The 12,939-nt window shown below is 37.4% G+C and overlaps 2 protein-coding genes across 2 annotated transcripts in view; one reads left to right on the forward strand and one right to left on the reverse strand.

Annotated features, from left to right (window-relative positions):
• Positions 1-10,164, reverse strand: part of LOC118645106 — a 392,389-nt gene extending 382,225 nt beyond the window's left edge. Inside the window, exons 1-2 of the mRNA XM_036285531.1 lie at positions 9,271-10,164; positions 8,390-8,713 (exon numbers count right to left, since the gene is read on the reverse strand). The gene's annotated coding sequence lies outside the window, so the exon portion shown is untranslated. The remainder of the gene's footprint in view (positions 1-8,389; positions 8,714-9,270) is intronic.
• Positions 10,165-11,128: 964 nt separating this feature from the next.
• On the forward strand, positions 11,129-12,693 carry LOC105832311 (signal recognition particle receptor subunit beta). Its single transcript, XM_012673131.3, has 4 exons — positions 11,129-11,387; positions 11,709-11,893; positions 11,979-12,118; positions 12,222-12,693. Exons 1-4 carry the CDS (start codon positions 11,297-11,299, stop codon positions 12,550-12,552), a joined length of 747 nt encoding a protein of 248 aa, XP_012528585.1. The 5' UTR covers positions 11,129-11,296; the 3' UTR covers positions 12,553-12,693.
• The last annotated feature ends 246 nt before the right edge of the window (positions 12,694-12,939 follow it).

The raw sequence follows: 12,939 nt of genomic DNA on the forward strand, positions 1-12,939 counted from the left end.
TCTTCGAATGAATCGAGTCATTGCGAAACGTAAATCGGAGAAATTCCTACACACGTAAATTCCTGCGAAGCAAACCAATTGCTGTGTTGAAACATTCCATGCGTGACTGTAATGCATGACATTTCTGATTGAGCAGAGCACGAGTACATTAAGGTGCAAGATGCACCTTGAACTTGTTTCAACAGCAAGCGCGCCGCATATTTGCTTAATTGCGTCTTCGAGAAGCAAGCGGCAACGGTACGAAAAACAGTGATGACTAATCATGAAGTGGCTCGTTGTTACGTTTTTTGCTCAATACTCTCTCATTTTCTTCTCCTGACCCAATTCGTTTTAAATACCCTGGTAGATTCGATTACCCGAATTATGCACGGATATTCTGACCGAGCGGTCCACCGGGATCCATTAGTAATCCCGATCTGGATCATCGATTTCTCCGCCCACCGGAACGTAGTTGGCAAAAAAGACGATTGTGTCGCAACATCGACTTCACCCTGCTTTACGAAGCCGGCGAGATAAACGCAGAAAATTGTTAAAGATGATGAGACTAGATGCATTTCAATGTAACGACTTAACTACCTTTCGAACGAGACAAAAATGCGGCTGTTACGATTTAAAGTGAAAGCTAATGAGCCATGACCGGTTAAAGAAAATAGAAGATATAAATAGAGCTGCACCATCACATAATAATCACAAACTGGTTTTCGAAATTATCAACGGACATATTTGTCACTTATCTGAAGTTTAGATATAAGTTAAGTACTCGGCTTTTAAATGTCAGATTAATGAATAATGATAGTTACTACTAAATATAACCATGTGTAATACATGATATCTACGCACAATAATTTGCATACCACGTACATAGAATATTAAATTTTTTTGAAACGTGATAACGTAATTTATCATATTACTGTGTGAATAAAATAAGCAATTCTCGTAATTCTGGAAATAGCTATTTTTAACTAAAGGATAATTAATCTCGATATTAATATCAACGTTATATAATACATGTTATAACAAGTAAGTGTATTTTGTTTGTTGCCTTTAAAAACCGTCTTCGACATCCCGCAGGGGTGTATGCAGACGCATTGTATTACCGTTTCATAAATTTATACAATCGCTATCGTTAGTTGACGACGAGAAACGACCGCCCGGGGCGCGTTTCACCCCTAACGCTCCGAGCGAGTTTCACGACGGTAATTATTTCACGCACTTCCGCGGAAGGTTTTCGCTTGGCTTGGTATACGGGGCCGTATATTTTGACAGTTACGACGATCCTTAACGATCGGATTAATTTTTACGGCGCCGTAGTGAAATGAAAGTGCGCAGCACAAGCGCGCCGTCGAACCCCTCGAAGTCGTGAAACTTCCAGACGCTTTAAGACGCGTCGTGCGACCACCTGGCTTTCGTTTTGTTTTATTACTTGGGAAGAGAGTGGCCTACGTTCGACTAATGCCGTTGAATCTCTGATAGAAAACTGCACGATTTTATTGCGCAAGTAATCGCGCTTAGCCCGCGGGAGTGCAAGAGGACGACGCTCGATCCACGTGGGTGGCACTCGACTGCAGGCATTTCCTTATATTTCCGTTCATTACGTTCATTCTAATATCCTTATCGTTTTGCCTAATGGTCCGTACCTTCTAACTATTCGAACCGTTATCTTATAACGTAAATTATTTATTATTTTTGTTGGAGATCTCTTCAACTAAACTTGAAAAATGTCAATAACTGACAGCACCTGAATATAATTTTAAGATCAATTATATAACTTTATGTGAGGAATTGTTTTCAAACATATTGTTTCATAAAATTATTTAAAAAATAAAAAATAACTTTTCCCCTGTCTTGTACCGACTTTCAAATACAACAGCACGGAAACATCTTTGTGTAACAGAAAAAAATTGTTGGCCGTGAGAAAGTTCACGTAAGACCGTCTGTGGGAGTTGATGAAAAAAATCTTCTCAACAGAGGTGATGCCCCAGAGGTAAGATGGAGTTGACTCCCCCTCCCGTTTAACCCTCGGACGCAGCGAACCCTTAAGGGACCACGATCTCGATTCTCTATTCTCTCTAGAAAATTCAGATTTCGTGAAATTCTATATTATGTACGGTTCGTCAATGATGCTTTGTTAGGCACGGAGTGACACGCGGCCGCACGACGTTTTATCGAACCCCAAAAGGATTTTCTTTTCTTTAGTCAATCTTGAAACGGAAGTCGATCCTTCTGGTTAACCGGTTATTTAAAAATATTGATGCACGATCGATACTCAATCGATCCAAATATTGATCATCGAGTCTCGGAGAAACAATCAAACGAAACGCGAAAAACACGATACATATGTATATATATATATTGTGTACACACGTACACAATATACAAGTGAAGCACAAAATCCTATTGAATTTTAAATCACTCCGATGTAAAGGAAATGTAAAGTCGCCTTTTCAACTAATTGATAAGAGATGTAATCATATTTACAAATAAATATAATAGATAAAACAGAAATTTTTGAAATAAATAATATTGTTTTAAACTTTAGGTCTAGAAATCGAAATTTTTAACTTTTAGCAATAAAAAATCACAGTTGTTTCAACATATCCCTAGTAAATTCTCATAAAGTATCCGTTTGATTCATTCCTGATAAAACGTTAAATTTACAGATGAACAGATGTGACGTAAGAAGCGCTCTTCTACCGAAAGAGCACCAAACCATAGAAAGACCAATTCTTTTAGAATCTTAGGATCCACAGAAACCCGTTTCGCCGTCTTTTTCCACCTCCGCAATTCCCGCGACGCGTAAGCCCCTCAATTTTCGCACAATAGGAGAATCTCGAGACTCCTTATAAAAATTTGACATACAATGGCACCTTTGTCCACGCTTTTACCCCATCCGTCCGATTGAATCGACGATTTTTTCCCCCGTACAACGCACCGATTCCACGTGGAACGTCCAAAAATCGGGCAACGTTCGTAAAAAGGTTAAGACCTATTCTTCGAACATCGTGGTGCACCCATTCAACTTTTTTTTTCTCATGCGGATATCGCTCATCATTTCCAAAAGTTTATGATAAAGATAAGGAATAAATATCTTTGCATATTTATGCAATAAAATAAGATAATGTTCTAAATATAAATGTAAAAAATATTGTTTCTATATGTGTAGAACCTAAAGTTATTAATTATATAATATTATTAATTATATAATTAGTATATAATAAAAATTATTTAAAAAATTTTAATGTATATGCAATTGTACGATAAGAAGCGCAATATAAAAAAAATAGAAGAAAATAAAGTACGTTAATATATGGCAATAAATACGATTTGAACGTCAGAGAGAATAGATGACAATGATTTGAAATGTTACTTGGAGAAGAATCATCGATAGAATTTATAATCAAATGTAAAGCAACTTATGACTGTTACATCTAAGAGAACTGTAAAGTACAATTGTAACTTTCTTTTGCGTTTTATTATTCAGGACATTGGTGCGGCAAAAAGATAAGGTCGCATATCCACATTAAACACAAAGAGAGAAGTTCAGAGAAGTCTTATAATCGCATAAACCGATATTCGAACCACACAAAAGATGCTACCATCGTGTAATCACGTTATCTGTAAATAATTCTAAGACCAACACCAACCTAAAACCTCGCGAATAAAATTCCATGTGACTAATGCAATCTTTTCTTTCGTAAATTTAAATCGAATTAGCCAAGTCGATAACGAACGAGAGTGTGACCCGTAAAACGTATAAATGTGAAGAATCCCAGGAATAAAGATCCAGTGCATTATTTTCTTTAAAAATGGTTGGTTTTTACAACTTCGGAGAAAATATCTAACTTGTAAAAGTTAAATTCGTTATCGTTAAATAATCATTATTAACTTAAAATGATAAATATTGAATTTTGTTCACAAGAAACATTTTTTATTTCAAGTTTTTATTAGTACAGGAATCTCCACAGATACAGTTTACACATACAGCTTCTAAATGCCTTAATCCGCCACTGCAGGACGTAAATCGGGTTCGCGAGACGATTCCTCACGACGAAGGCTTTACGCGTGTCATAAACTACCCCTCATGCGACGAATTTGTAACGTTTTATTAGCAGGACGGGCAGCAGCAACGGCAATGTGCTTTCGCGAGAAGCTACTTTGTACGTGTTTTAATGGGCCCGACTTTGTTCTCGCGAGGAGACCCCCGTCAAAAGCCGTTATTCATCTAACGGAGATTTACGTTCCTCGATGCCCATAGACGAAGGATACGTACGCGGGGATGTTACTTTTATGATCAGTTCTGTTACAAAGTTGACTCTTTATGCGTGCTCTTAGCCGCGGCTCACAAAGACAGGGTAGAGAAGAGGGACGAACGCCTTTAAAGGATCGCCTTTCCGGCCAGTAGTTTGATGCTCGTCGAGTGCACATCGCAGAAATCTCGCGATCCTCTCCACGACGAATTGTCATTATATGAGTTTTGCTCTTCAAGAGCCATTCCCATTGAATAAAAAAAATGTAGAATCCAAAACGAAAATGTAGAATTGAAACACGACTTAAAATACCTCATACAGCGTAAAACATTTCAACAATGTTGCAGCAGCTTTGCAATATTTCTCCAACATTGCTGAAATAGTAGTGTTTTGTTTGAGACACAATGCCTTAGTCGAATTAAAGATACAACCATAATTCTATGCAACAAAAATAATGCAGATGATCAACGTTTTTTAAAAACGTACATTTATGTGCAATATGTTAAGTTAAATGTATATTATTAACCTTTCATACCTAGCAGACATCTCTTATACTTCAACTCTAATTCACTTAGACTGCAGGGAGGATTATAATCAAAATCTTTTTTTTTATCGTTTACGTTACTTCCTTCATTCAAAAAGGAGATGCTGTCACATGAAACTTATAGATCATCGTCGCGAGATAAGTACAGCACGTGATGCAATTACTTCCTGTCTAAAAGAGAGGAGACGCGCGAGATCGAAGGCGCTCGCGCGCGCGCGCAAGACTCGCTTTTCGCACCCCGTAATTATGCGATCCGGGGAATCCATTAGCGATGTTAACCCCACAGGTGCGAGAGCGCGAACGGCCGGTCGATGTAATCGCCGCCGCGCACGGAACGTGGCCGAATCCAGAAAAAATTAATCCGATCAGATTAGCCGGACCATAGTAATTACGTGCGAAGCGTTAACGCGGCAAGTGCTCCCATCCGTTCGAGCCGAATGGGCGGTTTGTTTCGTTTTCTCTCCCTCTCTCTCTTTCTCTCTCTCCTGGATCTCGCGAGTCTCCTCGCTAAATCGCCGGATTAAATCGGACCCGTCGTGCGAGAAATTACGAGGGCCAAATGCCGCTTTGCTACTCTTAAACGACGCGAGATTCTTTCGCTATCCGCGCACGATCTGAATCTTTCCGATCTCAAAGTGAATTTCGCGAGGTGAGAGAAAAAGAGAACGCGCGTGTGAGATAAATTATATATAATTATAGACGTGTATACGCGCGCGTGTGTCTGGGAGGCGTTATATTTTACCTGTCGTAACTATCGCGATTACACACACATGGTACGTCCCCTCCATCCGCGAAAATTGATAAATTTTCTCTAATTTAGTTTAATTTAAAAACGCAGTTGCGACCCTTCTTCCTTTCACGTCCGTCCTCCGAGATTTATATTTCTCCGCGAAATGGCTATCTCGGACGAGAGTCGGCGGGCCATGATATCATCCCGAATACGCTCCATATCGGACATCAATCTCGACGACGGTAAGAAACTTTATATCGGCGAACCTGCTGGGTCTGAAAATCAGGAATAAAAAGATTAACGCTCGATCGGCTGTGTTTTTCTTTTCTTATATGTAACGTTTAGTCTTAGGTTCTTAAGTTAAAAAAATATCCCCGTACGCGAGAGTCTGGAACGCGACAGAAATTTATGTCCGGCGACTTATTTGGCGACATTGTTTACGGGCCAGGAAGCAGTTTGTCCCGCGCTTCCTTTTTGCGATATAATTGCAGATCTCCGCGCAATCGGGGCGGTCCTTTTTTGCCGGTATTCTGCCGTCCCATCGTAAGAAAATCGCACGATCGTATTCTACGGTCTCTCGGTAGACCCCGCGTTCAAGTCCCAACAGCGCCCTTTTTTTTTGCCCGCACTTTATCACGTCGTCCTCCTTTTTTGCGCGACCAGCGCGGTTCCCCGCCTTGCCCTTTTTCCCTCTCTTTTCCTCCTGTCTGCCGCGAGATCGAGCTTTCTCGCTTTTACGGTAGTCGGACCATGGTGTGTGTGTGTGTGTGTGTGTGTGTCTCCATTTTTACGTCCCCTCCCGAGGTGTTGCGATCAGAGAAAGTGTAAACGCTTCGCGATACTCAATCGCGATCATTTCCTCCCTTACCCTCCTATCCGCGCGCCCCTTTCCATCGGACAGAGGCAGAGAGGGCAACCGTCGCGATTCGATCGCTCGTAAATAACGTACGCGGCGGCGCAATCGATATGATTATTTTTGGGGGGAATGGCGCGAGCCGTACCTTTTCGATTACACCGGTCGAAATCGGGCCTAAATGACGCGCCGGATATCGCTCCGTTCGCGATATAAACGAGGATCGGTAACGAGGGCAAGACGCTCGCTCTTTTTAAGCATCTGCGAAACCTATCATCTTCTCGCGCCGAAAGAAAGAGAAAGAGAGAGACCCGATCGTGCCACCCGATAATTGATACATACTTAACAAGAGAGGATCGGCGCGAGAAGCGTAATTAAGAACGTGCTGGCGAATTTATAGCGGCTCTTTGGGACGTGTTATTACACAGAAAATATCTCGGTCGCGCGCGGCACGGACAATTTACGTCGGCGTTACGGCGATTAGAATTATTTCGATCGTAGCTTCAGCAAAAGGATTGTAAAGAGAATGAAAAATATTTTCTTGATCATTAAAAATCTCAAAACACTCGTCTCTTCTTGAAACAAGTAATATTTATTTCACAAAAAAACTGTACTTTTAAACATTACTTATTTTGGAAAATTTACGCTATCCCATATAGGGTAATTAGGAACAAACATAATAATAATAATGAACCCAATGAATAATATAATTGACCCAAATCTTGATGCTGTGAATATTGAAGAGAAGATTAACGATGATTTTTTAAATATTAATGAGTGAAATCGCGTCACTTGAAAATATAGAGATTTTACAGAATGAAGATGATATCGCTGACAGAGGAATTAATGAAAAAATTTTGCAATGGACATTAAGTAATCTTGAAACGTTGAGATTAAATGTCGTAACGGAACTATTATTATTATTAAGAGAAATGGAGCACAGGTCACTACCACATACAGCTCAAGCTTTGTTAGGCACTAAGCACATGTTTGCTTTACAGGATGTGGCAAATATATTTTATTGCATATTAATGATATTTACTATGCCATTTCTCTGTTACGTGTCTTTTAATATATACTAAATAGGTTTTTATATACTACCAACAAAACATATTCGACACTTTCTCCATATGTTCTCTCTTTAATTGTTATTTAAAATTAATATTTATCACATTATATGTTAATATATTTTTTATAGCATACTTATAATATAAAATTTTGTACCAAGTTATGTAATTATTAATATATCTCCTAAACGACTGCGTATGCACCTCTTTTAAATATAACAGGTGCCACTATCTCCTGCACCATAAACCCGTGAGTGTGTAACATGTTACCAGATACAGTAAAAACATACAGTAAAAAATGAACTCAAACTAGAACAATTATTCTCAAGAAGTAATAAAATAAATAGTTGATTTTCATCTGTTGTCTTTTAATTCAATGTATACACATGTGTTTATTACTTTGATATTTTCATCTGTTGTCTTTAATTCAATGTATACACATGTGTTTATTACTTTGATATTTTTATTACAGATAGTGATTGAAAAACAGGACACAAAATTATATGCTATTATATTATTTCTCCCCGCAAAAGAATCTAAAAATTTAATAGATTTAGTTCCAACGTCATAGATCAATGAACAAGGAGACAAATTTATATTTAAATTCCCTGGAGCCACCAATACAATAAATTATCAAGATGACAGGAAACAAATATGTGTTGCATATAATTTAAGTATATGTATGTTACAGGTAATCTAAAACAAGGCCAACGCCAATTAAAATGCACCTACAAAACTAAAGCGTACAAAGCATAGACAACAAAAATTACAAAAATTACAAAAATTAGTAAACAACCAATTATTCCCAAAGAAAACTGCCTCGCCAAGGAACTGAACAACGTACAACTGATGATTGGCCCTGGTGCAAGTGGCAATATCGGAAGAGGACATCAAGGCAAGCCTTTTATGGTTTAAAACGCCAAGAAATAAATTAAAGGTTTGACTCACCATCGCCTGGAATTACGACGCGCTCTGGAGCCCCTAGGGATGGCAGGTAATCGATGTGGAGAGCCGAATGTCTCGGCCACGGGACAGCAAAGACTGACAGGACGCTATCCCAGGGGGAGAGGCAGGGTGGACGTTCCACTACAGCGTCTCTCGCAATAAATTCACGGATACGGACGGCGAAGTCGACGAAGCGCGCCCGCGTCGCACCAGAGCCTCTTCCTCGTCCGCTGCGGGCGCGGACGACTTCCATGCGCGAGGGTCCCTTCCTCGGCGACCGGGATAGGCGCGACGGACCTGCCGTGCCTGAGAAACGACGCGAACAACCTGTAAAAAAAGAGAAAGATCAGATCCAGCGCATTCCACGTCGAGCTGCCTCGGATTGTCACGGATTTTCGTTCCTTTTCGCAGCTCACGGCCACGCGAAACAGGATTACTCGAATTTCTACTTTTATCTGTGCGCGTTTCTCGCAGATAAAAGTAGAAGTCTTTCTAGATTACGATTATAACATCGTAGATATCTAAAACGCCAATTAATTAGTTTTTTCCTTTAATACGCGGCTGCAGCGCAATCATATGTGACACCTAATAAGCCAACAGGTACCCAATAATTCGACTCGACCGAGAAACATATCACCTCATCACGATTCAGTATCTACGGAAGTTGACACGGAAGCCATATTGTCGTCGAAATCCACCTAATATCGGAGTACCGATGTTAAACTCCAGCCGGAGTTTCGCCTTTTCATCTTTATCTCCTGATCGCGCTATTGTAATCTCTCATCGCGACGTGTCGACGTCGAAGAAGTATCGCGAAGAAACTAAACGATAAAGGTCACAATGCACCACTTGCAGGATCGCGACAAAGTGAACTCGCAACTCACCGAGCAAACCGCGACGCCATTACTTCACCTCGGCCGTTCGCGGACTCGCGGGACACCGTTTCGTGGTGACCGTGTCGAAAAATCGCAGCTAATCTTCACCCCGCGATTACCCGGCACGACGCGACGATCGCCCGTTGTTTCGTACGATTTCCACGACACCTGAGACAACAGTAAAGAGAAACAATCACGAAACGCGAGAACCGCGAAACTTGCCGTCCGTCGCGAACGCGGGAAATGCGCGTGACGTATGCACTTTCTTCACCCTGCGAAAAGACAAGTGCGCGCGATAAATTAGTAACCTTCGACCGCGAGTGGAGGCGCTGACTATCGATAGATATCGATAGATTGCCTATTGAAAAGATGACACACATTCTTATCATTTCACTTGACCAATTAGAGGCAAACAGACAAAGACCTTCTGGCCCTGATTGGTCAGTTCCTTCTGAGATTTTAAAATAAAGGATTGCGTTCAGAAACATCACCCAGATGCTCCCAGATATCATTTTATCCTTATTTAACCGATAAACAATAAGAATAAAATAATACCTGCGGTATTTTACTCGAGTAATGTTTCTAAATACAATCAAGGTGTCAATCTTAAAAGCGTAAATAAAATTTAACTGTTTGGAATTTTTTATTTATTTCGCAACACGACACTACAAATATATTATACTGATTATAATGACATTGTAACAACGGTGTATTGAATTCGTAACAATAAATCAATTTATTGTAACTGTATGAAATGAGTACATTTAATTTATAATAATTTTGACTCGTGCAACAATCGTAATTTCATAATTTACAGAATGTCATAAACGTATTCTACTTTATTTCTTACTACAATGTACCCTTCAACTAAATTAATTTAAAAAAACAATTACAAATTTAGAACATAATAAAACTTTATTGTCATATAATACAAATTATGGTAATATAAATTTTAGTATAAATTTATAATATTTTTACACACACACGGAATTTTTTAATAAATTATTTAAAATAAATTTTATATTACCATATTTTATCTGTGTAAGCGACTTCAATCAAACTCCAACTAGCTAATTTATTAAACTGTTATAAACATATATCTTTATTATTTTGTTATCATCAAATAAAATTTATTAAAAAATAACAAAATATGTAATTAGAAATTTTATTTCAAGTAATTTTATCAATTGGATTAATTATTAGCGATTAAATTAATCGGAATTTGGTTGGTTATTTGCCCTACAAAGTGCTTTCTTATCAGAAATACATATATTACGTAATTGATTGGAATAAAATCTTGAAAATTTTTAGTCAATAAACATAATCATGTAATATAATATCTGTTTTTTTTATCCAAAAAAGCACTCTAATTTTTATTTCTACCAATACAGATTAATTTTTAATTTCGTTTTTTAACTTTTTTCCTATAGTTCTACAGATTAAAAAAAAATCAAGAGAAAAACGAGATTAAAGTATACGTTGATAGAAACTAATATAATGAAAATAGTATCATCTAATTTATAGTTTCTGTTACGTACACTATAGATTTTTGGTACTGACAGCAATTTTGAAACACAGCCTATGTATAGAGCTTCTGCAAGTGGCTGCATCATCTTTATAAAACTTGCCCAAGTCTCTGGAACTTCAACAAATTCCGTTCTGAATTACCAATAAGATACTACTATAGCAACTATAGATGGTAATCCGCATATTAGCGATCGGTAAATTGTTGTGTCGATAAGTGTTGCGGATTTAGGAATTGTTATGTAGCGTCGATAAATGTGTATCACGGTTTGGCGATACTAGCACAGATGTCACAGTTTATTATTGAAGAATAATCAAATCCATGCTTGAAACTTGAACTGAAGTCAAGTCGATGCTTGCCACACAGCCACACTGCCACACAGTAGTGTATATACTTTTTTCTCCGGTACTGAATGTTCGTGTATAACCTCCAACAGAATTTACAGAATCTGTATCATCGGCATATGTCTACAAGAAATAGTAAGATTCGAGAGAATCACAGGTCACGACTATGAGTAAATATATAAAATCATTAGAAGAAGATGGCAGGCCGCAGTTGCTGCAACTGGCTTTGCTGGTTGTGTTTACTCTTATGATATTAGGTAATTGCACGTTTATTCACAGATGTAATAATATCGAGACATAGTACTGCTTCTACTTTATGAATTCAGATATACGATTTACATGTATTTATTGTGCTTTTTGATGCTGAAAAGTGTTATGATTTGCTTTTTAATTTATAAAAAATATATTTAAATTTTTTAAATTTTCTTTAAATAGGTTAATGCAATTTGCATTTTTTAGCAATGCTAAGTTAATATAGGAAAAACATCTTTTATGCCTGAATTATTTCTTTACATTTAATGTTACATTATTTTCTTATATATTATAATGGTGAGATTTTAAATATAATTTGTTTATAGTTCTATTTATATTCTGGCGGAAAAGAAAATCTGCAGGTAATACTATCCTTTTAATGGGCCTCAGTGACAGTGGAAAAACATTGATCTACACAAGAATTTTCTATGCAAAGATATTAAGTTGTGCCAAATTGTGCCAGACATACAGATCTATGAAAGAAAATATAGGAACCATTACAGTCAACAATGTAAGGTTTAAGCAATATTTTGTCATATATTAGAGTTATGTGTGCTTTATCTGCTGTAATTGTTCTCATAAAAGCATTTGCTTAGCGTTCTTTAAAACTAGTGGATATTCCTGGAGATGAACGACTACGTAACAAATATTTTGACAAATACAAATCATCTGTCAAAGGTCTAGTTTACGTAATCGATTCAGTGACTATTCAAAAAGAGATCAAAGATGTTGCCGAGTAAGTACAGAATTTGAAACGATGAAATATTCTTAATGTCCTTAACAGAATGCTTCATATAAATTTGAAATAAATTTTAACAATATGATTATTTTTTTTACAGGTATCTGTACAATTTATTGTCAGATTCTGATATAAAGAATGTTCCTGTTCTTATACTATGCAACAAGCAGGACCAAACTATGGCTAAGGGATGTGCAGTGATAAAAACACTGTTAGAGAAGGAAATAAATGTGCTGCGAATTACAAAGACTAGCCAATTACAGGCTACTGACGCGTCATCAACCAATGTTTTCCTTGGAAAACAGGAAAAGCATTTTGAGTTCTCACATTTGGATCTGCAACTTGATTTTGCGGAATCGTACGCACTCGCTAAAGATCCTCAAACAGTCAACATTGAAGAGCTTGACAAGTGGTTACACAAAATCGCCTAATATAACACATCCAATCTTACAAATATTAATTATTTATAATTTTGTGATAAAATCAAAGAATCTTTTTGTATGAACTTTCGAAAGAAATCATTTCATCGCATTATTAAAGAAACTATTTAAATATAATCTTATATGAGATAATTTGAGATCTTTATTAATTTAGCCACAAACTAGGGGAAGGAAGAGTGCAAATCATATAATCGTTATATATTTATTTATTTATTGGGTTGGTCCATAAATTTGTGTGGTTTTCTTTTCATTGAATGTGTCTTATAATAACTGCCTATGTTGCTACCTACTCTTAAAGCCCTATTGTGTAACTTTTAATGTCAGTATCATTATATAATTATTGTAAAAGTATTAAATGTGATTTTTAAAAATTACCCA

Source organism: Monomorium pharaonis, chromosome 4, assembly GCF_013373865.1.
Source record: "Monomorium pharaonis isolate MP-MQ-018 chromosome 4, ASM1337386v2, whole genome shotgun sequence".
Lineage (NCBI taxonomy): Eukaryota > Metazoa > Arthropoda > Insecta > Hymenoptera > Formicidae > Monomorium > Monomorium pharaonis.